This window comes from Hypomesus nipponensis, chromosome 6 (assembly GCF_054491055.1).
Source record: "Hypomesus nipponensis isolate SF chromosome 6, ASM5449105v1, whole genome shotgun sequence".
NCBI classification, from domain to species: Eukaryota; Metazoa; Chordata; class Actinopteri; order Osmeriformes; family Osmeridae; genus Hypomesus; species Hypomesus nipponensis.
The window spans coordinates 6,924,308-6,950,657 of record NC_140366.1 but is presented as its reverse complement, the minus strand read 5'-3'; the positions used below and the strand labels follow the sequence as shown (position 1 = coordinate 6,950,657).

Genomic DNA, 26,350 nt, shown 5'->3' with positions numbered 1-26,350 from the left:
ATAGCCTACAGAGAACACAAAAAACGACGGTAACAGGAAACGCAGGGATACGTCAGAAAATGTGATAACTACCTGTATGTCCCTAGTCTGTGTTATTGTGGTTGCAAAAACGAAATTAAATACGGATATTAAAGATTGTATCCAGCTATGTGGCTCCACATGACAGGATATTAATTTCTTTATCAGGCATCGTTTTTTCATTATAAAATAAAATAAATAGAATATGATGTGTTTCCTGTCTATCTTTTTGTATTAGAACATGCTTTTGGTATTAACTCTAACTCGAGCAGTTTACCTATTGTAATGTACAACTTTAAGTATCCAGCATGACATATCCAACATACTGTATCCACAATTACATTTTTGATTGCTATTTGATGATTAGACATGTAATTGTTCTTTAGAATATTTTTTGTCATTTGATGTTTATCTTAAATATAGTAGGGCATTTCAGTAACACATTTTCCATTCAATCATTAATATCAATCATTTATAATAGTTCAGAGATAGATTCAATGTGAACACCTACCTAACCCTTTTGGTGTGAGCTTTTTACGCCCTCTTCAGCTCCCTCATGGTAAGGCATCAACTTCTGAGCCCTGCCCAGTGCCGACTGACTAACCTACACTCAGTAGTTATACAGCTAACAAACCACACAGGCTCCAAGGAATAATCCAAGGACACTCAAAGTGTTTTTTCAAAGATGCCATATGTTCTGATCAGCACATTACTGCGTCTGGTTTGTCGATTTACCTTTTTATGCATGCTGCCTGTGTTACAGTTAAACTATTGTATTCATACATTGTACAGTAGTCATCAAAAATGACTAATTAATGTAATATAATTAATTAAAATTGAATTGACCTAGGTCAAAGGAATTAAAATAACTGTATTTATGAGACAATTACCTCCTAACAAAGGCACGTCAATATTTGACAACAGTTCAAATAGGATAAAAAGTAATTCCTATTGTCATTAAAGATAGTAGTATATGATCTAAATGTTTAGGATGGGAAGTGATTAGATCAAACATACTTTTGAATTTATTACCATTGCGTACACACATAAAAATATACAATATCATCTTAAATATATGAGCTGCACCATCATCACTCTTCTCAGGAGACAGGTCCAACCATGGTTGGTGATGAATCCTCCGACCCCGTTATCATGAACTACCTGGGAGCCAAAAAGACCAATGCATTGGGTAACAACTTGTAAGTGATGCATTCAATGTCCTTTTTCTCCTGGTGGTATAATCATTTATTGTGTTTAAGATGAATATATCTTCAAATCCATTGTTGATTTTTAAGCACTCAATACGTGAACAGTGTAGCAACATTTGATGCATAGTTGGACAAGACAAACAAGGGTGTTTATGTGTTCAAAAACGTTGGTAAGCCTTCCATGAATGTGCTGTGCCCATTTGAACACCTTAATCCTGCAGTTCTGAGTACCATGTTGAGGAGCCTCCCCGGGTTGTCATGGATAAACTGGAAAAGATGGGCTTCTCTGTGATCAGCATGACTGGTGTGGGACAAACCCTGGTCTGGTGTCTGCACAAGGACATCAGCCCTATGTGACGGAAGCTCCAGTCGCACGTCACTAGAGGGAGCCACAGCAATTCCCCGTAGGGACACAATCACAAAAGCACACCTGTTCTTTTAAGCATGTGAAACCTTAATCTTTACTGTTTACTCCCAGCCTCCAACTCAAGCAAGTCAGCAAATACTGTATAATGTATGCATGTCAAAATTGCCTACTGTTACTGTTGCTGACAATTCCTATTTCTAATTGGATTACGTTTAATTGTATATGTAATGCTGTACTTGTTTCGCTTGTAACCTACATCCAGTATAGTAGGTAGTGCATGTATAGTACAGTCATTTGAACTAAAACACTGTGTGATATGTCAATGTAATGTACATGTAGATACAGTCCAGTGACCCTCTATTGGAGAATCCTCCAGAAAATACCAAGTTTGAGTGCAGATTACCGTCCAAACCTTCATCTTTAACCTTTTTACAAATGTTTCCCCTACAAGGACAAATAAACTGTGTGGATTTCAATGGATGAGAACAATAAATCTAATTAGCACATCAACGCATTGGTAATTTGTCGCTCAAGAATGTTTGAGAGAGGAGCATTTGACTTTAAGCTTTATGTGTAGGATATTTTTTATAGTATTTCCTGTCCCCTTTGTTTGTACCAGGAACTGGTTATATTTGGTTTTAGAGTATGGAAAAGCTGCATGGCCAACACTTTGTTTAGGATGTGCTGATCCACTGTCGTTGAGAGAGTACCTTCAAAACAATTACCTGGTGAATATTTTGTGATTATATGACAAATAATCACATAATCAAGTTCATAACCAAAATAAGTGTAAGTTAAACTCAACTGTTACTGTCATATGCTATTATCCCCACATGCCAAATATGAGAGTGAGGGCTTGTCTGCATGTGTCTTCCACAGTGTACATGAACCATGAGAAGCATGTTGCTCTTTACCATGAGCCAGGCCATAGCTCTCTCACAAGTGTTTTCTCCATGTTTCAAAATCCCAAGGATCTGATGTGTCATTTTGAAGGTCACAAATGAGGAAGCCACTGTGATAAAGACGGTTTCAACGAATTCCAGGAGCACAGAGGATGTTGGATGTTGGAAGGTTGTTTGGTTACACATTTCAGCCAAAAATGTAGTCCGATGACAGATAACAACAGAAAATGTCACGGTATGAGTGCCAGCCCTCATTGATTAAATCAGATATATGTGAGCGAGCACAATCCTGTCTTTGTTATCTCTCAGTTCACTGTGCATTTCTCGCAAGCTCAAGATTCATATGTCATTCCTCACCTCCTTTTTTGAGGGTCAGGGAGAAGAGAAAATCATTGGAACAGCCCTTTAACAGGCCTTAGCACTCACTTCACCTGAACATGGTAGGCAGGAATTTACAACAATAGCCAATTGGAGGCTAAAACTATCAGCTCAAAATATTTCCTCTTCTGAACCGTTTTTTCCAGCAATCTGAATCAAGCATCTGACACATGATCCTTGTCACTTTCTGGTCCGACCTTAAACAAGTTGACCTTAATGAGAATTTTTGACTACATCAATAATTAAACAATCACAAAGAAGGCATCTAGCAATCCAACCACTCAGTGAGGAATTCCAGGCATTCAATTTAAACATACTATTCAGGCTAGAGATAATGCAAGTCACACTGCATGTTCTGCAGGTGTGGGAGAGCTTTCATGTGTAGATGGGTAAACTGGATTATGCAATGAGCGCTTATCTAAGGAACGTGACCAAATAAGGACTTGGAATGCAGGTGAGCATACTGTGTACCTACCATTTTCTCAATTTCTCTGTCATTGACAATGATAGAATTGTAAAGGTGGTTTAGATAAATACTGTTCATGGTCATTAGGGATGCCATTTATTAAACTCATGACTGCATGTCATGTACATGAAGTCTACTGCCCACCCGCTCTGTTGAAGCTCAGTCAGGCCCTTACTGCAGCCGTTTAACATTACAAATGAGCAGGTACATGAAATGATTATCGTATTGCACCTTTTTATATTTTGTCGAAACAGGTTTCAATGGCCAAGTAGGCCAGTCAATTCACTACTGTTTAAAATTGTTTTGGGATTTAATTTTAGTCTGAAAGGAGGAAGTTAGAGACAGTGAGATTCTTAGGTAAGAGATAAAGGAGAAAAGATAGGACACACTCACACATTCTGAGCAGGTCGCATTCTCGGAATGCTCTGATTTATGTGTTAGATCATTTGGCCTCAGGATGAATGCTGCAGGCTGAACTATAAGTCAGAGACAGTGTAACATTTTCATTTATGTTCTACGAGGTTTCGAAAACATTGATGGTGCGTTGAGACCTGTTTTTATCCAGGGGAGTTTCAGATGGCCCAGTGTCATCAGGAAAGGTAAAATGTTCGCGTAATTTAAAATAAAGGCAAGCAAAGGCTAACCAGTTAGAAAATACTTTCTCACTGAGTCCGTATTTATTTCATGTTTTATATGGACATTTAGCAAATAATAATAGTAACAGATTTTCAGGGCAAACATCTAATTCAAAGTCTTCCTGGCTTTATGTTCTGGAAACTGCTTGGTTGTTGTCTGGCCAATGATGGGGAGGTGTTCTCTTCAAGGTCAGCCTGTGGTGACATTAACCATTGACAACAATATATTTCAGCCTATTTCAATAGACTTTTTGGGTCATTATGTCTTTGCTTGGGCGTTAACTTTGAAAGTGGTAATAGTTATTAGAATGGACAATAGTAGTATAGTAGGGTTTCCTACATTGCTAACAACAGAAGCACTGCAAGATTGGTTATTGCAGCTTCTAATTTATTGTGTATGTCATTTGTGCCAAGCGATACTTTGGAGTAGTCATAGGGGTAGTCATCTTGGCAGTTTGTTGAGTTTATTTATTAAGTCAATGGCTTGACAAACAAGTCTAATCTACATTTGATACAATTTCATTATTTCACTTTTATTGAAACCCCATAACATTCTAAATCTCCAACTAGGTTTGTGGCAGTATGTTCACACATAGTTCTATCACTAACTAAGTGGCCTTTTGAAGGTCCTGTATTGCAGCTTCATTAAAACCCCATAAACTTCTTCACCATTAATATTTTAGCAAGTTGAGTTCAACTTCAACAATTGTCTTTTTCAGCATTCAAAGTAACATGAAATGTTTGTGAAAACATATGTGTACAACAGTTTATCAGTTTTTATCAGTTTTTTCTCCACTCTGAGGACAACCAGGATTTTGATTTGGCTCAGTACACCTGATTTCACAAATCATTAATTTAATTAAATAAGATGTTCAATGGCTTGTCTTTAAAGAAACTTGTGCACGGGGCCAAGATGAGATTGAAGAAAACTAGTATAACATTCTCTTGTCATGCGAATACTTACCAACTAAATTGTAGCCACACCGTGCCTGAAAATTCCTCGGAACAATCTGCACCTTTAAAAGGATGAGATTCTTTACCTTCTTACCTGCAGGGCAAATATGATTTCATCTAGAGCTATTGCCCTCCCCTTTTCAGTCAAGCAACACACACTTTACCTGAGTCCTGCACTGTCTTATCAACCCCCAACACTCCCACAACAACATTTGGTTTTTGGGAAGATCAGTCACACACTGAAAACAGACGTACACATACATACAAAAAAAAGAAGACCTCTGGGAAGGTAGTTACAAAGATCAATGTTGTAACACACAAGGTTGAGCGAGGGGGAGGGACTGGACTTGTATCACCTTGAGCAAACACACCCAGGAGAGACCAGTGAGTTGATAAGCCTGTCTGGTTCAGTACACGTGTGTGACAAGGTAGTCCTCTTCATTGTTTCAGATTTGGGGTAACAGAAATGCACACAGTCTGAGGACAGTCTTTCAACCTTTACGATACAAGACAAGTCTTGCTCCAGTCACACCAATGGACTAAACAAACCATTCACAGGAGAACGGGCTTCTACTTGCCACACAGGTGAGCCTGAAAAGTACCTTCTAACTGTCTGAGCTCAGAGCTTGAGCAATTATCTACCCACACATACTTTGAACTTTGATTTATGTTTGAATTTTGGTTTTCATATGCCCATTTTACTTTCTCTTTAACCAATGTCAGGGCTTTGAAGGCTTATGCTACAAAGTCAAATAGGTGTCGATTTATCAAACTAGATTCAAATAATGCATGTATATTTATAAGATTAACCTAATTTATGTTTGGAAAAGGAATAGCAGTTCCATCATTGGATTATATTCCTGTTTATACATTGTGTCAACGACCTTAGTTTACCAGGGATAGTATGTCTGTGACATACTCGATGTCCTCAGCTCGATGTATAATTATCCACCTGTAAGCCTTACAGACTGAGAAAGGAATGCTGCTGGGTCAACTATCAGATATCTACATATCAGGAAGAATTGTAAAAGGCCACGCAAAACCCTGGGTCATACTGTTGGTTTGAAAGTTTGTGTGTGTGTTTTAAAGCATTTGTTTGGTGCCAAACTTTATTTATTTCATCGCTTTTGATTACACTCCCAAAAGTCAAAACCATTCAAAACCACTGTCAATTTGATGTTGTGTAAAGGCACCCTATTAATGTATGTAACCTAGAATCATACTTATTTTAGTTATTATACATATTTAATTAGGTGCATATGTCATCCAATAGTGAATACTCTGTTTAGAATGAGCTATTTCTGGAAAAGTAGGTATTCTTTTATAAAAGAAAATGCACACCGAAAAGGCACACTGCAAACCCAAATGTTCATGAAGTGTTTTTTTAAAGATGACAATAGAAAAAGATAACATTCATGTTTTAGGCCACTTAGGAAAAATCTGTTTCTTTATCACGTTTTTCCTCTGGTCATAAATGCAACAACAATTGACCTCAGAGGAGAGATATTGTTTCCTCTCAGGTGATATAACACACAGTACTGAGGATAGAAAATGTTTCAATTTGCAAAGGTATATTTCATTACTTCCAGTTAGAACAAGTCTCGCTGGCAACATATTGCATGTAAAAGACCTGGGAGTGGAACTTAACAAATGCAGTTGCTTTCTGATTCAAGCAGGTACATGAAAAAGCAATAACAAAAAAAGAACATCTGCTATGCTATTTGAAATGACACACAATTCCAATACAAAGTTCTCACAATCATTAACAAACGACTGTGTCTGTTTTAGTTCTGACAAATAGAAAATTGATTATTAGGTTGTAATTCCCTACTGATTTGACCAGAAGTCATGAAAGGCTTCTTAAGATCCATAACAGTAGTCTAATTCCAATGTGTTTGTTTAAATTGTCATGGCTCCAGGTAAAAAATAAATAACGTAAAGGCATGCTAAGGTATCCATCTGAAACTGGAATGCGATTTAAAAAATGTCAGTAATGTCATAAAAATGTGGAAAAAGCTTAAAATACCCATAAACATGGGAGCGTAGAATGGAATTGCTCTATGTTACTATTAAAGATTAAATGTGAATGATAGTATTATTCTTTTTGTAACGTTTGTTCTTTCTTTCCACAGCTACCAAAGTTCAACAACAATTTCCTTTCAACTGACCCATCCTTTTAAACTTCTGCCTTAAAATCATCACACACACACGGAGACAGTGTCCAAGATGCCTCTGAAGACCGCCATGTACTTCAAGTCTACCACCTTGCGTTTTACCCGCAAGCAGAAGCGCCTGTCCGTCAACATGATCAGCCTACCATTGGGCGACTTCCGCCACCTCTCTCACATCGGTCTGGACGCCAGGGGTGAGGCTATCGGTGACCTCTCGGCTCTCCAGAGGAGCGGCAGCCTAATCCTCCGCAGCTCCCAGAGCCACCAGGACCTCTTCCAGACCGCCACCCCTAACGGGTCCCCCAAACCTCCCCCCAAGCCCCCTCGCCTCCTGAGTCCGGAGGAGAGGAAGGCACAGGCCATAACCAAGCCCAGTTCCCTCTCCCTAGGTCGCAAACACAAAAAGTGCCATTCTCTGCCTTTGCTCGACACCATCGAGGTGGTGGAATGTGATGATCTTGGACAAGAGCAGTCCATGCCAGCACAGCAGGAAGAGAGAAATGCAGGTTTGACAATGCAGCTGGGGGTTTCAAAATTGAATGGGGGCTCCACCCACATCCCATGTTCCCTGGTGGAGGCCCCCTTAGTGGAAGAAGATCCATGCTTTGCTTTGGACTTTGACTTGGGGCCTTCCATTCTGGAGGATGTGCTACATGTGATGGACAGGCTCCACCAGTGAGACTTTAGGCTCGGTGGAAATTCTAGCAGATGGGATTTCATTTAAAGGTACTTTCTAAGCACCAACCTGTATATATGAACAAAATCTAGATTTGTCTAAGGACGCTAATGTGAACCTATGTTCTTAGGCTACTATGAGTACAAATGTATTGTTAGTACTTCTACTTGAACTCCTAATTTTGAGTGACAACAGGTATTAGACTTGACTTGACTTGACTCATTGTATTTGAGAACAGCTGTGATGTAACATAGTGTGGGACAGACACAGAAACTGTGTGTGTCACAAAATTCCAGACACTCAGCTATGAGACAGAGCTGTGTGTGTGACAAACGTTTACGACCAACACTTCAGTGAGTCAGTAAAACCTTATTGTGAAAGCACCAGTTGGCTATTTTGTCCTGCCAATACAGGCTAACGTACACTTTTGTACTGGGATATCATTGCATCAGGCTGGAGGTAACTTTGACCCATAATTCATGCAGGACATTTTTTATTTCAAACACTCACAGAAACACAAAAACTTTGGTTGCCAACAGTTATACTGTAACACTTCCAGTGACAGTGAACATGGTGGCTAAATAGATAAATATGTTGTCAGTTCATTTTATAGGTCACTTTGGGAGGTATCTCACGTGATTGCTTAAGCAAGCAGTGAAAGCTAATCTAACTTGGACAATAAACCACTATAGTTAAGCCTATGTATGCATCTTTATGACATGGTTCATACAGTCAATAAAATCTCAGGTGTAGACAGTCTTGAAAGAAGTTAGCGAACAATTATGTTTGCCATTGTGCTTTGAAGGAAAACTATAGAAACAAATGTGGGGATTTCTTCATATTAGGAAGACTTCTGGTTTTGCTTGCGTTAATTCACTACTGCTGATCTTTTTCTGATCAACCCTTTTAACTAAATGTGAAATAATGAGCATACAATACTTCAGTGTCATGCCTTGTTCTGTCATTACATGCAGACAATACTGCCACCTTCTGGTGGTAAAACATACAGCCAAGTGCTATGTTTTTTCACTCTGTTATAAATTGTGTAAGAAAATACAAAGTTTCTGAACCAAGTTTCCTGTTTAACTTATTGTTGTATAATTGTTTTCACTGGCTATACATGGTGAACACCAACCCTTACCCAAAGTGTAGCAAGGTAAACTTCTATTGAACAACAAGATGTCAGTGAAGATTTCAATGTAAATCAAAATCCTTCATTTCAAGCTTTTTAACTGACCATGTTTGACATTAACACACAAACTTACAAAACAAGTTAGCGAAGGGCTTGTAGTATTATTGTAAATTATGGATCATGCTTCTTGTTGAGAAATGGGATTGTATTTTCGAGTAGAATTCTATTGTCTCCCATTTCAACACAACTTTTTTATTTTTTTACCCTCCACTCCAAACCTCACAATAGAACTTTGGTACATCTGTGCCATTGATTGTGGACGGCATCTGTGAGTAAACATGAATGAGCTTTTTGTCTCTGGCACACATACACATGCTTGCATGCAAGCACACACACACACACACACACACACACACACACACACACACACACACACACACACACACACACACACACACACACACACACACTCCTGAATCTTCCTCCCACTGTTTACTCTCACTCTGATCTATTGATCTGTTTCTGACAGCTCTCCTTTCAAAAAGTCTCTTTCTCCATTGTTTATGAAGGACCTTTAAAAATGGTCTTCAAAATAAATGTCCCTTTTCAAACTTATGGTTTGATAGGGTATAAATATATAATATGATATATCATATATATAATATATTTTTGCAAGACACCGCATACAGTTGGTACAAACAAAATGCATCAGTCCTTGCAACTTTCCATTGAGATGTCTCTTCTTTTACCACATTTGTCACATGAAAAGAGAACACACTCTAACCTTTCCCATCATGTGACAGATTCAGGGGTGGAAGGACATCAGTAAGTTGCCTTATACTATATAAACATGTAGGATGATGCAGGACATATCACATGTCCACCCACAAATAATACATGTCACCATCAAATACTTTAGATTCTTGTTTTTCAGTTGAGAATGCTAATGCTGGTCGTGTTTTTGTCAAACTGATAAATTCCTTTGTAAACAAATGTGTACTTCCCATCCATTCCTAGAGGAATATGACCCACTAGAGTCTCATAAAAGTGGACAAAGGTGGATGTAAATGGATGGCATTGTAATCTTGGGTTGGGTTGCACTTCTCAAAAAGGTGTTGATAAGATGAGAAAACATGCATGGCATGACTGGTATGACGGATCTCACTGTAGATATAAAATGTGTCACTTGACTGTACAGTGATGGAAAAGTTTGGGAAAGGAAATGGTCGATGTATTGACAATTTGTTATTTTGGATTGGATTAACTGCTTGTTTTAGGTAAAGACAATAAACACATCTACAATACCATTACAACATCTGGAAACACATGCGTTGCCAAGGCACGGGGCGTATTTAATCATCACAGATTTATGTCACGCCCAATCCAGCAGCGCGTGAACTGGACATGAACAGAGTGGCACAGAAAATGTCGAGACAAAAGTTTTGCATCTGTGTTCATTGCAAGTGGTGTGCGCACAGGGATCAACTAAAGCTGTTTCTCAACATTTCGGACGTGTTTTTTCGAGACTAACAAGGTAATAATCATACAGTTTTACAACTGCTAACAATTCAATTTCGCAGTCGTTTTCTTGTTTGTATTGGCCAAATAGGACCGTGGTAGGCTACTGGACAATTCTAGAGCAGTAGCCAGAAGCATTTTGTTTCTCCATCAAACAAAATTCCCCTTTGCTATATGCAGTTTGGGTCAAATTTATTTGTAATGTGTATATATATACATTTTTCGTTCTTTTTCATTTTTACATTTGAAGACATCTTTTCGAAGTGATGTGCACTTTTCTGCAACGACTTCTGCAAAGTAGGCTAGTATTTCCATAATGTAGGCAACAAAGTACGCTAAACTCCATTCACTAAATTACTCATACTAAATTTAGGCAGTTCGTTGTTACCCACAATACTTCTTGCTAAAGTAGTGTATCTTTCCTACGCGTGCATCTAATCAGCACGAGGATGATGTTGATGTTCTTGTATTGTAAGTGGAACAAATGGGTGTGAGGATTATGTCAATTGCCTGGTAAATTTAGCAAGGATTGCCTTGGCGTTGTATTTTAGCCTATACCAACAGCAGACTATAAAGTGGAAGAGACAACGACAAAGTTTCACACAGTCGGCTACGGGATCTAAACACAATGAAGCTGGCATGTTTTGCTTAGGGAGGGTGTCAGTAAACTCATGTGATTTAACGACATCACTTGTATTTGGTGTTATTGTTGACAATGAGCTGGATTGTTAAGTCAGTGTAGAGTTGCAAGTGTAACTAATTGGAAATATAGCTTTGTGTATTGAGAAGCTTTATCACTGGGTATGTATCCACAAGCTGATGCACCAGTCTCAAGAGAGAACGTGTTTACCAATCTGGAAGGATACATTACAATGCAGAGAAATTGACAGTTGGACATTCAGAAGGAGTCATTAGAGTTTAATGAACACTCAACTTGGATTTGAAGGCAGAAACGTTTTTCTCACAACCCTACAAGGTTAATTGCTTGCAATGTTTATGGTCTGTGTTTTAAAAGAAAAATTGGGAACTTCTTATTTGGAGGTGCTCTAGGTAAAGTCTGCGTCTTTTATGGCTCAAAAATAAAATAACAATATGTCCATATTCATAGTACAATATAAGAGTTTATTTCGTAAACATGGTTTACTTTTACTGGAATGCCAAAATGCTTAGGCTACTGCTTTAGGAATGCTATGCTTTACACTTTTACATTTTCACCCAAATGTGTTATCTGCCCTCAGGAACAAAGAACCAGTTTAGCTAGTGAACTTAATGCAGTTTGTAGAGTATACAACATTGAGGGGAGGATTATATTCTTAAATATAACTGGACAATGAGTACAAGCTAATTTAGGAAATGAGTCAAGTATGTGATGCAGATTAAGGGAATAATAAATTTGTTAATTAACAAAGTTGAACATCACTTGCCTAAAAATATTATTTCTGCCTCTCTGCCCCATTCCTGGCGAATTTAAATGGATCTTTATAAAGTCATGCTTATAAAATACGATCAAAATAATATTCTAATTTTAGACATGAGATTCCTGTATCCATGATCACATGTTCTCAAAACATGGGCCTTGTGCTGTCAATGTGATGCAAACATGATGATGTCACAACATAATAGTTTGAGTCAGCAAAGCCTAGGGTCATTCACTTCCAATGAGCCCATAATATCACATGATGAAGCTATTTCCCAAAGGCCAACACTGGCAATCAGCATGTGATTGGCTACCTACAACTCTTTGATTTCCCGTCATTCTACCATACAAAAGGAAGTCACCAGCAATATGGAAAAAAAACAACTTCCTTACAAATCTCCTATTAGTGGATGGAAAAAACGTAGCCTGTTCATTCCAGACGGAAAATCTGATTAAAACTAAACTTGACCTTGATGTTGAAGCCACAACACAAGTGACACCACGTCACTGTCTTCAGCTGGGTACCGAAGCAAACAGGGAGGAGGGAGCTATACGGTCTAACACTGGTATGAAGCATTGTTGGGCTACTCTCGTTATCCTCAAGTGTCTTAACGCTTTTATTTGCTACCACCATTTCCCAAAACATACAAATGACTATGTTCAATAGTTTCATTTGTCAGTATCCTAATTTCATTCTTCTTAAACAGTTCTTTCCAACTTATCATTGTTTTCACTTGCCTGGTACATTATGTAAAGGAATGAGTTTGTAATAGACTAGTACTGATTTCTCCAGTTTTAGGGAAAAACGGAAACGGATAACCTGAGCATTTAGAGTTTACGTATCCCAAAAAGGATGTGAGTCACGTGTACACTCATACACAGTCACGTTTCCTTAGCAGGATTTCCACATTTTGCATACTGTGTGGGCAGACATTCCATGCTTTGAGGCTTGTGCAATGTGGACCCCACCCATTGAAACCATGCTGGTCATATCGTGCTTGGAGGCCCAAACACTGATACCGGGCATGCTTTTAACCATCTTCATCAGGTTAGGACAGATTCTCTACAATATATTTTGAAAGGACATGATTCCCACCATTTAGAATGGAATGAAATTCCAATCAATTAGAACTTTTAACAGATGTGCCAACTTCCATTACTCTAGCAACTGCAAGAATGGGGATTGTTGTGGCGTGGTGTTGTGAGCCTTTAGCAATTTTTCTCACATGCAGAGACACCCAGAAGCACACACACACGTACACAAACATTCTGGGCTCCAGTTGAGAAATACCCCACATGACTTAAAGAATTGCTTTCATTTCAGGACAGTAAAAGCACACTCATCCACCGCCCTCATGGGAAGCGCCAACTTAACTTTAAGTAAAAGCTATCACATTCAATTTGTATTTGATAAAGCTGCTATTTACAATGTCTGTCATTTGTGCATTAAGTTGAGCCATATGGCTGTCTGGGGTCATGACTAGTCAGTCTTTGCTCTGTCTGCCAGGCCAAATACTCATCCAGGTAGCGGGAGAAAGAAAGAAAGAAAGAAAGAGAGCGAGCAAACAGTGTGGTGGTTTTGTTTCCTGACAGGCCTTTACAGCTGACAAGCTCACTCTCTGTCCTCGCCTGGCAGGGTCACGATTGACTCGTTGACCCAGTATGTGCTGCGTGGCTCTATATCGACAAAGCTGTCATTCACGAACATCTGACTTGACTCCAATTCAGATATACTTTTTATACCACAGCCCCAAGCACTGAATCAGTGTAAAAAGTTGTGTGAACTCAGCAAGATTTGCAGTAACTGCAGACTCAGGCACTGTTCATTAAAGCAGCAGTTTGCTTATAGTCTTGTAGCCAGGCTTAATTTTTGAAACACCCATAGGTATCCAGGGCATCCAAGGTAAAACGAACACTGTGTTAATTCCAGCTATACATTTTCCGGTAAATTAAAGTAATAGTCAAATACAAAATCTTTATTGCAAAAGGTTACATGATTGGTCAATGTTGTTATACTCAACATTCATGAAGATAAAAAAGGGTAAAATGAAGCCTGCCTGTGTAGACACGTGACGGGTATACGTGACAGACGTAGCCACGCCCCGTCACGACAAGGTATCGTTCGCCACTCGCGGGATTCGAATGTTCGACCTCTGACTTGCCAAGTGCGACCACTACCAACTACGCCAAAGAAAAGCTAGCTCTTTGTTGACGCGGGTGGCCTCTCGCATACCTGAGGAGTGAGTTTCACCGGCTTCACACCGTTACACACACACTCATGTACTGTCGATGAATAATGTCGCTGCTCACATTTCTAAAAGTTTGTATATTCAACATAATTTTTTGTAAAGGTGACAATGAAACACTGAAATTACCTTTCATCTAACAGTATTTCCTTAAGTTACTTTATACAGTATGTTATATTTTTGTGCTGTTTTTGTTTGGGCTAAGGTCAGGGTTACTGGACAGGGGTTTTCTTAAGTGCATTCTAACATTTTGGTTCCGAGTTTGTCATTTTAAAATGAAGGCTTATTCGGATGGAGTAAATATGACCTTAGGGTTATGGCACCTTTTATAGAAACAGTATTGATCAAGTTCTGATTTGAGGTTGAAGGAACAGAGACCTTCTCTTCACTATAGGTAAGTGTCTCTCCTCTCCCTTTCCTCCATTGGACCACCTTCCATGTGGCCTTCCAGGGTGCCTTTCTGTCTGACGCCACACATCTCCAGTTGCATCATCTGGTGTCAGAACTGACAACCTCAGCAGAGGAGACAGGCGTCTCGTGATGGATATCCGAGCTTGTTGTCTGAGAGTGGACTTGTTTGCCCTCTGTGAAGATTAGTGTTATTCTAAAGGAGTAGAAACCAAACCTCAAAGGGATATTTACCCCAATGTTCTCGGTTTGTCACACAAAACCAACGTGAAATGTGATTTCACATTGGTCACTTTAAGAGTAAAGTTCCAAACAAGATGTTGTTTTTTCCTTTTATTCCAGGCTTTCTGAGGTCAGAGGAAGTTCGTCAGCCACTTTTGTTCCAACCGCAAGTAACTTTCTTCTTACACCTTCAGTGAAACTCCATCAACAACAACTTACAATAAAGCAGGTGTGTTTTTAATATAGATCAGTAAATATATAGTCCATTTGTCTTTTGGCCTTGGATTTCTATTGATTTAATTGTTTTTGCACTGCATAGATTTTTAAAATATTTTTTTATTGTCTTTACACTTTTATTGTGTGGTGTGGTGTAACAATGCGTGTTGAACAGCGTAACTAGACACTGTATCCTGTCTTTCCTTTACAGTTTCCCCCTGCTCTGTCACCATGGCAGCCAAGGGGAAGTGGGGGGCTTTGAAGGAGCACCTGACCAGTAGTCCTCAGGATCCTGACGCCCACCTAGAGGCCAACCTGGAGAATGCAGACCCAGAGCTATGCATACGACTGTTACAGGTACGGCACAGGGCAGGATCATCTTACGCAATCTTCTGGGATTTTAGGGGCGAACTGCCAGGTGTTGATTTACCTAACCTACTACCACTTACTCACCACACCTCATTTAGAAGTCCCCATCCCATCTCGTTGGAGATTCCCAAATCCTAGGAAACTGTTCTATCTCACATGAATAGAGAATCTCTTCATCCCACTCCTACCAGGTCCCGACCGTGGTCAACTACTCTGGCCTACGCCGTCGTCTTGAGGGCAGCGACCAGGACTGGATGGTCCAGTTTCTGGAGCTCAAGGGGCTGGACCTGCTGATGGAGGCCCTGGAGAGGCTGTCTGGCCGCGGCTGTGCCCGCATCGCCGACGCCCTCCTCCAGCTCACCTGCGTGGCTTGCGTCAAGGCCGTGATGAACTCGTCCGCTGGCTTGCACTTCATACTGGACAACAAGCGCTACGTCAGGACCCTGTCGCAAGGTGAGCTGGCGATGCGATGAGTGAGGACTCAAAAACGGTTGTATGGAGCGAGCAGGCATGCTAGACAAGGGGATCTCCACAAGGTAGCTGTGTGGTTAGAGGATAAGGATAGGTGTTCCCGTAGGTAAGGGGGTAAGGATAGGTGTGAGGATGGAGCCTAGCTAGGGAGACCAAGCAAGCGGTGGTTCGATTGTAGGTCTTAAAAAAGGTTAAATAACGGTATGACATTCAGTATATGTTGGCCATGTGACATAATTATTATTGATCTTATAAAATGGAATAGGTATAGCTCAGTGGTTAGATAATTTGACTGCAGATAGAGGTCACTGGTTCAAATCCCCTCCTTAAAATAGCTTTTGACCAGTGTCTGCTAAATGAACAAATAATGAATCTAATAAATGATTGATTAGTGTTGGTTTTGATGGACAGCCCTGGACACTTCCAACACCATGGTGAAGATGCAGGTGTTTGAGTTGCTGGCAGCCCTCAGTCTCTTCAGCCCTCAAGGTCACCACCTAGCACTGGATGCCCTTGAGTACTACAAAGTAAGACCACTGTTTTGTCTTGATGCTCTGAAAGTACAATGCCTTCTCCTGTCCTTTAATGAATCTCTGAACCTTCTGGGATAAAGTTGGCCTGGAGGATCATTTGTCACTAATAAACCCATGTTTCTCTAAAGAAACACGTTCTATAGTGTTGGGACTTGTTGGGACGTGTTCTCTAGTGCTGGGACCTGTCCTCGTCATTGGATCCCTGTTAAGCAGGGAAGGAGAATGAATGTATACTCATCCTGATTTTATTAACTTGGTGTTGCCTTCTTTGACTGACATTAGCAGAAAAGGGACAAAGATACAAAGTAGATTTGAGAACTGGCGTAGTTGTATTGGATGCCCCCTAGTGCCAAAATAAGGCATTGCATTGGATGTCATTTGTGTAATTATCCTATACATTTAGCTGTGGCGTGTTTAGTCAAATCAAGAACCATGTCACAAAGGCAGGCGAGCCGCGGTCACTTCAGTCGTCCCTTCCTCTCCCAGGGCGTGAAGATGCAGCAGTACCGCTTCAGTGTCATCATGAACGAGCTCCACGGAACGGACAACGTGCCTTACATGGTCACCCTCGTGAGCGTGGTCAACTGTCTCATTTTTGGCGTGGACGACCTGAGAAAGAGGGTCAAGCTTCGCAACGAGTTCATCGGTAACTGCTACTTTTGAACTGTCGGCCAAACACGGTGGAGACACAAACTGTGTACTGTGTTCATGTCATTCCATTATATACTATATAGCCACACGGTACAAGCATAATTGACCTCTTTAATGTACATAGGACCATAGGAATACTATATATTTCTAATTTTGGTTAACTCATTCCTATACTTTTGTAGGGTTACAGCTACTGGATTTACTGCCCAAACTAAGGTATTGCTGCAGAGTACGTCTATTCTACATCCATTCTACAATGTATCCAGCACATCCAAATAAAGTTCTTTTAAACTGAACATTTTTTTCGGTGTATTTTGATCTGCGTGTGCACGCGGGCTGTGAGAATACTGCAGCTCGGCAAGGTGAACACGCGCCTGTGTGTGTGTGTGTACATGTTGCAGAGAGACCGAGGACGTGGACCTGGACGTCCAGTGTGAGACCTTTGAGGAGACCCTGGCGGACGATGAGGAGGAGATGAAGAGGGTGTACGGGGGCGTGGACATGAGCAGTCACCAGGAGGTCTTCACCATGCTCTTCACCAAGGTGAGCGCGGGATCGAGAACCCCCCCGGGGCTCGCTTACCGTCTCCAAAATTGAATGGAAAAAGTCCTAGACCAAAACGAGTCATGTATATGCTGGCACCTGCCTTTGACATGGATCAAGTGATGGGTGCAGGAGGAGTGATGACATACATTGCTTAGGCTTTTCCCTCTTTCTCCCCTCTTCTTCCTCCTCTCTTCTCCCTCCTCTCTTCTCCCCCTCTTCTCTCTTCTCCCTCCTCTCTCCTCCCTCCTCTCTGCTCTCTCCTCCCCCAGGTGAGCAGCTCCCCAGCCTCTGTTCAGCTCCTCTCCATCCTGCAGGCCTTGCTGCTGGTGGGGCCTGACAGGGGCGACCTCTGGCTGGTCCTGGAGGCCCTGACTGATCGTGCCACCCTGCTGGCCCAGGACGGTGAGCATCTGCTTTGGAAAGATCAGTACTGTACTGTGTGGCGTATGCTTTGGTAGATGTGACGTGTATTTATTCAATTTTTTACAATGACAACCACAATGAATCGTTCTTGATCGTTTTACTCCATGGTTTATGATAATGTATGATATGTGACTGTATGTCTGTCTGCGTTCTGCAGCTCAGGTGGACTCCAGTGAACGTCTGATGGAGCGCCTGCTCCACTCCAAGGCTCAGCAGAGCTCAGCCAATCCAAGGCCCAAGGCCACCAACAAGGCGGTCCAAGTAAACTTGATTGACAGCACCGTGGACCGATCAGAGATTGTTGCCAAAGCCATTGCCCCCGTGGTCTCACCCCCGCCTCCACCACCCTTACCTGGGATGCCTCTCCCGCCGCCACCCCCTCCTCTTCCAGGTGCCTGTCCAATGGCCCCACCACCTGCTCCCCCTCCTCCTCCACCCCTGCCTGGTATGGGCCCTCCACCACCTCCACCCCTGCCTGGTATGGGCCCTCCACCACCTCCACCCCTGCCTGGTATGGGCCCTCCACCACCTCCACCCCTGCCAGGGATGGGCCCTCCACCCCCCCCGCTGCCACCCCCGGGTAGCGGAGATGTGATCGTAGCCCAAAGCGTGCAGTCGTTGGGGGGGTCGTACTACTCACAAGCTGCTCTTCCCAAACCTGGCCGCTATCCAACACTCCGCATGAAGAAGCTTAATTGGCAGAAGCTGCCTTCCAGGGTGGTGTTTGGTAAGCGACCTCACTGTGGGATCTGGTCTTGTGGTGTGTCCATTCATTACTGTGAATAATACTTTACACAAATTACATGAGTTTGGAGGAACTGCAAAAAATACTATATTCATCGTCTTCTAATGCACTCCCCCCCCTCCCCCCATACACACACACACACACACCTATCTTCCCCAACACACACATACTGTATTTACACAAATAGAAAGCCAATCCATGTGGACATCAGTTCAATCAGACCTTCTGGAGCCAGACTACTCCAGCATAGAGGAGCTTTTCTGCCTGCCAGTCACTGACACTAAAGCCCCAGGGACCGCCACGAGCCAAGTTAAACGGGAGCCCAAAGAGGTAAAATAACCCACTACTCTGCTCCATTTCTATTATGTGTCTGATCTTAGGATGTGCTTTTGTTGTTTTGTCTGAGCTCATTTCTCTCCTAGTTCTTCAAATGGATTTTATTCGATGCAACATTATTGGTATTGTGCAGAGTACAGGTACAAAGCCAATGAAATGCAGTTAGCTTCTAACCAGAAGTGCAAAAGAATAGCATTTATGTAAAGTCATGCAAATCTTAGGTTACAAATGACAGTATGTACAGAGAGCAAAATATGCAATGGAGAGACATGTTAGGGGTAGGTATGAACATTATATTATCATTGGTACATTAAATTATTGTTTTTGCATTAGGATTGCATTGCATGTCATGTGCTACTGGTGAACATGGGCATCTACCCTCATTGTTCACTCAACTAAATCTTGTCCACCAAACATGTCATCCTCTCACATCCTCTGTTTGCTGAATCAATATCCTCTGTTTGCTGAATCAACATCCTCCTTCCACAGATTTCTTTCATTGATGCCAAGAAAAATCTCAACCTGAACATCTTCTTAAAGCAATTCAGATGGTGAGTTTTGTTTTTTGAAGTTTCACCCAAACGTACATTACCATGGATGCATCTGGCATGCATGGTCTAAGTGGAGTCCTCTCCAAGTTGTGAAATAAGTAGGAGAAAACTCTTCAGACCATTGAAATGCAGCCCAAGGGTAAAGTGCAGGAAGATCAATTGATTCTGACATGAATTGCATATCTCCTTTCAGCTCTCATGGGGACTTTATGACCCTGATCCAAAATGGGGACCGTTCTAAGTTTGATGTTGAGGTGCTGAAACAGTTGCAAAAGCTTCTGCCAGAGAAACATGAGGTATGAGGCAAACGCCAACTTTTTTAGGAGGCTTCAAAAGGTTTCAAATGTAACATTGGAACTTTTCGCCTCCTACAGGAATGTAAAGTGGTTACCTAATGTGTGTTTCAAGAGGGTTAAAGTACATTTCAGGGGCCAAACAGAAAGTTGCCAAATCCAATTAATTTTCATTTGGATGGGAACATGAATGAGTGAGCTCAGCCCTGTTAGTCCCGCTCATATTCCCCTCTACCCTCCTCCCATGTGACCCACATCTTAGATTGACAATCTCAAGTCCTACCAAGGAGAGACAGAGAAGCTCGCTGGTGTAGACCAGTTTTACCTCCAGCTTTTAGCTGTGCCGTGGTAAGGCCCTCTAAAACGGTACACCTGAAATGGTGCCTTGACACAAATTGAAATTACGCACTTATGTATAGATACTGGCCTAAGATGCGAACCTCAACCCTGACCATGTGTTGACTGGGTTTCACTTTAGCTACCCTCTGAGGATCGAATGTATGCTTCTGTGCGAGGAGACCACGTCTGTGTTGGAGATGCTGAAGCCCAAAGCTAAGCTGATGTACGAGGCCTGCGAGAGTAAGTGAAAGTTGGACTGCGTAACGCGTCTCTCCCATTGGCGCATCTCCTCTTGCGCGTACAGGAAATCACTATTTAATGGGTCGTCCGTTGACAGTACAGTTTGTCATTTCCCAGGTTTGAGGGTCAGTACTCTACTCCCAAGCTTCTGCAAGCTGATTCTGGATGTCGGGAACTTCCTCAACTACGTACGTTCACGCCGCATACCAAAACGCACGTCTACGCACGCACGCACGCACAAATCCAAACTCGAGGCACTGCAAACTAAGAATTTCTCCAGCATGTCTGCCAATAAGCAAGCCTTGGGGGGGATAGAGAGTCGCAGACTTTGATACCTGTGAATCCCTTCTCCTGTCGCTCTTCTCTAGGGGAGTCACACTGGGAATGCTGAGGGCTTTAAGATCAGCACCTTGCTCAAGCTCACTGAGACCAAAGCTAACAAGTCCCGGATCACTCTGCTCCACCACATATTGGAGGTAAAACCAGCACTTTTTGATATAGGTAGAGCGGTACCAGGAAACCATTCTAGTTCAGTCAGTTCCAGGATTATTTGAAAGTAAATTCTATTTGAACTAGTCAATACATAAATGGAGTAGTTGAGTAAATAGTAGTTCATCAAATCTTTATTTTGGTACTGTGTGATTAACCTGTATTCTTAGGAGGCAGAGAAGAACCATCCTGACCTGCTGAGCCTTCCAGATGATCTAGAGATCTGTGAAAGGGCTGCTGGGTAATATGTAAAACATACTCTATCATTGCCCTTACTGTCCATGTTATAAGTAAATTTGCTACAATTTGTTCTTCATTCATCCTTACTTTTCATGTTCAGAGTTAATCTGGAGTCCAGCCAGTCAGAAGCGAGCTCACTTATCAAACGACTGAAAGATTCAGAGAAAAAAGTTGAAACTTCTTCTGTTGAGGACATCAAGCTGCAATATCTGACCTCTATCCAGGTTAGAAGCTTTGTAATTGTTATTAATGACAGTGAATGCTCTAAAAAGCTTTGAATGTGCGCCTACAGCATAATCTGGAGTTACCACATCTCCAAACTAGAGGGTTGTCAGATATTAAAATAGCCCTCAAAAAATGAATGTGTTGCAGGGAAACCTGGAGGCTTGTGGTGAGCTGGAGGAGCTGTTTGCCTCCATCAACCAGCAGAAGGAGGATCTGGCCCAGTACCTGTGTGAGGACTCTTCTCGCCTCTCACTGGAGGAGCTCTTCAGCACCGTCAAGTCCTTCAGGGAGCTCTTTATCAAAGCCATGAAGGTGCCTCAAGTCAATCCCTTTTTTTAACCAAATCCATTTGGACACGGTTACTGTTAACGTTGCCATCATCAAGAATGATCCACGCTTTCCTAGTATGCTGGCTTTTTTTAAGGACTTCAAATGATTGTTTGCTTCAGGACAATCAGAGTCGTAGAGAACAAGCCGTCAAGGCTGAGAAGAGGAGGATTCAACAACAGGAGCAGGATTCCAAACGACCTAGAGGGGAGAACGGGAAGATAAGTATGTAAACGCTGAAGGACCAATGCTCCAATACAAACACACGACCAGTACACTGTACTAATAACTCCTTTAATGACACTGGCTACATAGTCTTTCCCTATGTATCCATTGCATAAAGTACACCTCGACCTGAAGTGGGTTGAGGTTGGGATTACATTTGTATCGTCAGGTAAACAAAGGTCTACTAGTCAAACCTCTTAATCTCCTGTACTGTTTTGTCACTCTCCCCCCCCCACAGTCCGTAAAGCCCCCCCAGTGCAGGAGGACGGCTGTATCATCGACCACCTGCTAGCTGACATCAGGAAGGGACACCGGCTCAAGAAGACCCGGCCTCGGTCCGGCAGCGGTTGCCTGCCCTCTATTGACAAGAATGTGGACAGCAGACAGCCCGGTGAGAAGACAGTTGAGCTGCATGTGTTTGCACTGTAGTTGTATATCCTCCATAATGGCATTGTCTTTGGTCTAAACATTGCAAAGAACTGCATTTCTTATGTCTGTTCTTTATCAGAGCCGCATGGAAATCCTGAGAGATCCTCAGCTGTGATCTCAACGGACGGGAATGAAGATCAATCACTAGCATCCCCCAATGAACAAACACAGCCACTCAAATGCCCTGAGGCAGGGGGAACTGCATCAGCCTTGCCCACAGACTATGTAACTAAATCGGATTCTCCAGAAACCGTTGGCCCTCAAGACCTCCATACCCCAACGACTTCCACCACAGAGGACCAGTCCACCGGTGGAGATCTCACCCAGAGTGGAGACCTCGATGCCGGGATGAATTCCTGCCTCATCCTCCCGGAGAGTGGACTGCACATGGAAGTGAACTCCAAGGCTGAGGACGCTCGAGAAAACCCACGGACAGACGAGGATGATCCAAAGGACAGAGCTCCAGAATCAACTGGGGAGACCGAGGCTGATGGAGCTCGCTTTGAGGAATCAGATCCAGCAGTTCCTACTTCGGATAAGGACGGGTCTGACGCCGCAGGGTCTTCTGGAGAGACACAGCCCCAGAGAACGACGAGGAACAAAGGAAAAGGTAAAGTCTTGACTGCCAAGTGCATTTTTACACAGAAATAACAACGGAGCTTAATGTACAAGAGGATATGAGTTTTGAAAGTGCACTGGATGTTACTGACAGTTTTCCCTCAGCCGTTAACAAAGCATCTATGAAATACTACTTGGTAACAAATTATAGCAAAGTTGAAGTCTGTCATTCAATTGTCCCTATACAAAACCAATGGATTGATTATTATCTTTGATCTTCAAACGATCGTACTTTTTTAATGATAATCTCACATGGGTACTGGCAGTCAGAAGTGTCAACGAATACGCATGCAAAAGCATAAATGCAGGTACATGCAAATCAGTTTGTATCTTCTCTCCATTTCTTAAAAATCAGATATGGCCACTGGAAACAAGCACACTAACCCTAAAAAGGGGTGTGTGTTACACTGAGGTAGGTTCTAGCCCATCAGGTGAATCTAAGAACAATATCAACTAACACATGTGCATGGTGGTATTTGTAGTTCCGTCTTGAATTTAAGATCGTCCGGAAATCAAGTTCCTTACAACTTGTTGTCCTGTCCGTTCTGCAAATACCCCCCCCCCCCCATTCCCATAATCATGAATGACAGTTTAAAAATTCAATCCTTCAAAGTAACAGCTTCTCTTCTCCGTGTTCTAAATGGCTGGCTATGGAGGCCTGTCCTATGCTGCTTGTCTGTGCTTACTGGGTGCTTTCCGAGGCCAACTTAAATGTCTGTTGTGTCTGTTATCTATTTCTGGATGTGTAATGATATGTGAATACTGGATCCAAATAAGTCAAAGTTTAAGTATTTTATTGGTCATTTGCACAGATCACACAAGTTAGCACTGGTCATTGAAATTCCCGAGGTAGGCCCTGCTACATATAATGTGTAAAATGTAAAACAGAAATTGCATACTAGAAAGTAAAACATTAAACTAGTATATGAAACTTTAGGCTAGAATATAAATGATTGACCCCCCCCCTTTCAGGAGCTGACCTTACACAGGGAGATGTGATACGTCTCACAGACGGCCCACCGAATGCTGCAGGGTCAATGCCAGACCCTGCCTAATCTCCCTAACAACAACCAATCACAGAATGAATTTAAGATAACTTTTGTTTTGTTTTTTTACTGTGCCTGTGTCCTTGTAAGACTGAAGGTTTATAGACCCAGACAAACTGTTTTAATACTGTATGAGGGCAGACATTCAAATACAATGAATCTCAAGTGGAAATTTGAGTGCTTGATCAAGGCACCAATCTCTATGATAGTATTGGAATAGTTGAACGTGCTAAGATCATGGTGGTCAACCACTATATATACAAAAATGACCACCAGGGTTTAAAGTGACATTTAAAGAGGATATCTGAAAGGACACACATTTAATTACATTATTCTACTTTGCTGTGACAATAGAAGACAACATGTTAAAGCTGTTAAAAACTCAAACAGATCATTACAGTCTTCAGTCCACTTTCCTCTCCAACCATTGTGACCACTTGACAGTGGAAACAAGGCTATTTACATCAATTATTCCAAAAGGGGATACAGAGTTCTAGGGACAGTTGTTGACAGTTGATCATTTTCTTTTACAGTAGCACGTAATGCCAGCATGTACAATAGGTAAGTGTCATAGAAGTGGTGACTATGCCATCGCATGATCAGAGCCCTGTCTGTCTCATGAAGATGACATCACTGCTGGATACCTGTGGCACATTTTCACTTTCCCTTTCATGTACTGTACACTGCTCACAACAATCCCACAGCAGTCCCAAAGCCTCACCTATCAACTTGTGTCCTTGGTGTCTTGATCTATTGGGTTCTTTCTACTCTTTTCCTGTCTATGATGAAGTTATTGAAGTTGTTCCGTGTGGTCTGGATTCAACAGCATTGATACAATCTCTTGTGTTTTCTCCCAGCAAATTCAAAGAAGAAGGGCAAGGGCAAAAGACAACAATGACCTTTGATTGGAATGAAGTTGGGTCTGCTTGCCAGAAAATACAGCATCAAAGATACAACATACAGTACAGTATAGTACTTGCAAATAAGTATATCAAGCACAGATGTGGAGAAGAGAGACTGCTTCAGTAGATTAGCCCTACCTACCTGTACTAGGTAATGTTTTGTTTGTGAGAAGCCAATGTGTTGTTTTACTGTTTACTGAGATGAACTGCATGTGAGCATTGTGCCTTATTTCTGTGTAGTTTTAATGTTTTAAAGGGCACTGTTGGTTTCACTTAAATGTGTTGTTTTATGGGGTAATAGGATATAATTAAAGATTTCCCCAAGTTTTTTATGTTCAATAAGAATAAATTAGAACAATTGAGAAATGTTTTTTAATGTATTTTAATTGGCAGTTTTCATGTAGATATAACTGCGACAAATTGGTTGAACACACTTGGTATAAATACTGCTCATTTGCGCCATTGAAAAGCTACCTTTTTGATGGCGTACAGTAGCTGGCTCCATACTGATGAGTGACACAACCTGTGATGGACCCCAAAAAGCAACAATTAGTTCTCTGATGTGATAAAGTCAGATGGTATTGCTCCTGTCCTATTCCTAGAAGCTAGCGTATATCATGACTTCAGCTACAGAATGTCTGCCCTAAGTGGAGGTTGTGACAAATGCACTTTAAAACATGATCATTGATGCAGAATACATTTTCTAAAAGATTATTAAGTTTTATATAGAGGTAGAAACAGTTTAGTTGTACCTGTTCCTACTGCCCTTTTTATTTCAGAATGAAAAGTCACTTTGAAGTCTCAGCACAGAATGTCCTCACATAATGGCTACAGTATGTAGCGAGGCTCAAGTGGAATGGTGATCACTGGGAAGCAATGCTGTCCTCAAAAGTTGTTGATGTTGTGTCTTACGATCATTATCACAGAGACTTTGTAGTCAGTCTCATTATGTATCACATGATGTTGCGAATCAGCAGACTGTTTGATTAGCTACAGAAATATGTTATGAAGATAATAAATTTCAGCCTTCCTGAATTTCAATGCCTTATATTTTCAGTTTATTTCTCATCAGGTTCTTTTGAATGTTTTTGGTTTGAAATGTGAAACATTTGCATATTATAGGTTTAAATGCTTAACCAAAACTCTTTAATTAAAGGATGCAAATTATAATAACAAAATAAATGAAAATCCAGTCAGAAGATCAAGTCAGTCATCATCCCAACCTGTATATTGAATATAAAATCTTTAGGGTTATTTCTAAATCTAGTCCAAGTCTATTGACATGTCTATGGCAATGGACATGATTGAAGAATAGATTATTGACAAATACTAATGAGTCTGGCCTTCAGTTATTTTACCAATAGCCCATGTTCAAGTTGTGTGTAACTATCTGACTTGGAACAATAGGTTCGATTATA

At 41.4% G+C, this 26,350-nt stretch overlaps 3 protein-coding genes across 6 annotated transcripts; all 3 read left to right on the top strand.

Moving 5' to 3' along the window:
• Positions 1-703: 703 nt before the first annotated feature.
• On the top strand, positions 704-1,611 carry LOC146286781 (GTP cyclohydrolase 1 feedback regulatory protein-like). The gene is made up of 3 exons (XM_084700407.1): positions 704-739; positions 1,123-1,217; positions 1,448-1,611. Exons 1-3 carry the CDS (start codon positions 704-706, stop codon positions 1,581-1,583), a joined length of 267 nt encoding a protein of 88 aa, XP_084556533.1. The 3' UTR covers positions 1,584-1,611.
• A 3,588-nt stretch (positions 1,612-5,199) lies between these two features.
• On the top strand, positions 5,200-8,849 carry LOC146286780 (cdc42 effector protein 3-like). Its single transcript, XM_084700488.1, has 2 exons — positions 5,200-5,513; positions 7,061-8,849. The coding sequence occupies exon 2, from the start codon at positions 7,155-7,157 to the stop codon at positions 7,776-7,778; it is 624 nt and encodes a 207-aa protein (XP_084556614.1). The 5' UTR covers positions 5,200-5,513; positions 7,061-7,154; the 3' UTR covers positions 7,779-8,849.
• Positions 8,850-10,305: 1,456 nt separating this feature from the next.
• On the top strand, positions 10,306-25,977 carry LOC146286779 (inverted formin-2-like). 4 transcript variants are annotated; one of them, XM_084700529.1, is made up of 26 exons: positions 10,306-10,441; positions 14,839-14,947; positions 15,146-15,291; positions 15,495-15,756; positions 16,186-16,301; positions 16,794-16,953; positions 17,141-17,174; positions 17,360-17,501; positions 17,774-17,906; positions 18,085-18,654; positions 18,860-19,002; positions 19,498-19,559; positions 19,753-19,855; positions 20,115-20,200; positions 20,331-20,431; positions 20,549-20,619; positions 20,800-20,907; positions 21,091-21,161; positions 21,261-21,384; positions 21,533-21,697; positions 21,835-21,937; positions 22,176-22,328; positions 22,446-22,976; positions 23,340-23,396; positions 24,564-24,591; positions 24,888-24,986. In XM_084700529.1, exons 3-24 carry the CDS (start codon positions 15,166-15,168, stop codon positions 23,393-23,395), a joined length of 3,420 nt encoding a protein of 1,139 aa, XP_084556655.1. In that variant the 5' UTR covers positions 10,306-10,441; positions 14,839-14,947; positions 15,146-15,165; the 3' UTR covers position 23,396; positions 24,564-24,591; positions 24,888-24,986. The 4 variants fall into 4 exon arrangements, with proteins under 4 accessions (XP_084556655.1, XP_084556653.1, XP_084556654.1 ...); XM_084700527.1 differs by lacking the exon at positions 23,340-23,396 and having other exon boundaries at positions 24,888-25,977; XM_084700528.1 differs by lacking the exon at positions 24,564-24,591 and having other exon boundaries at positions 24,888-25,022.
• Positions 25,978-26,350: the final 373 nt, after the last annotated feature.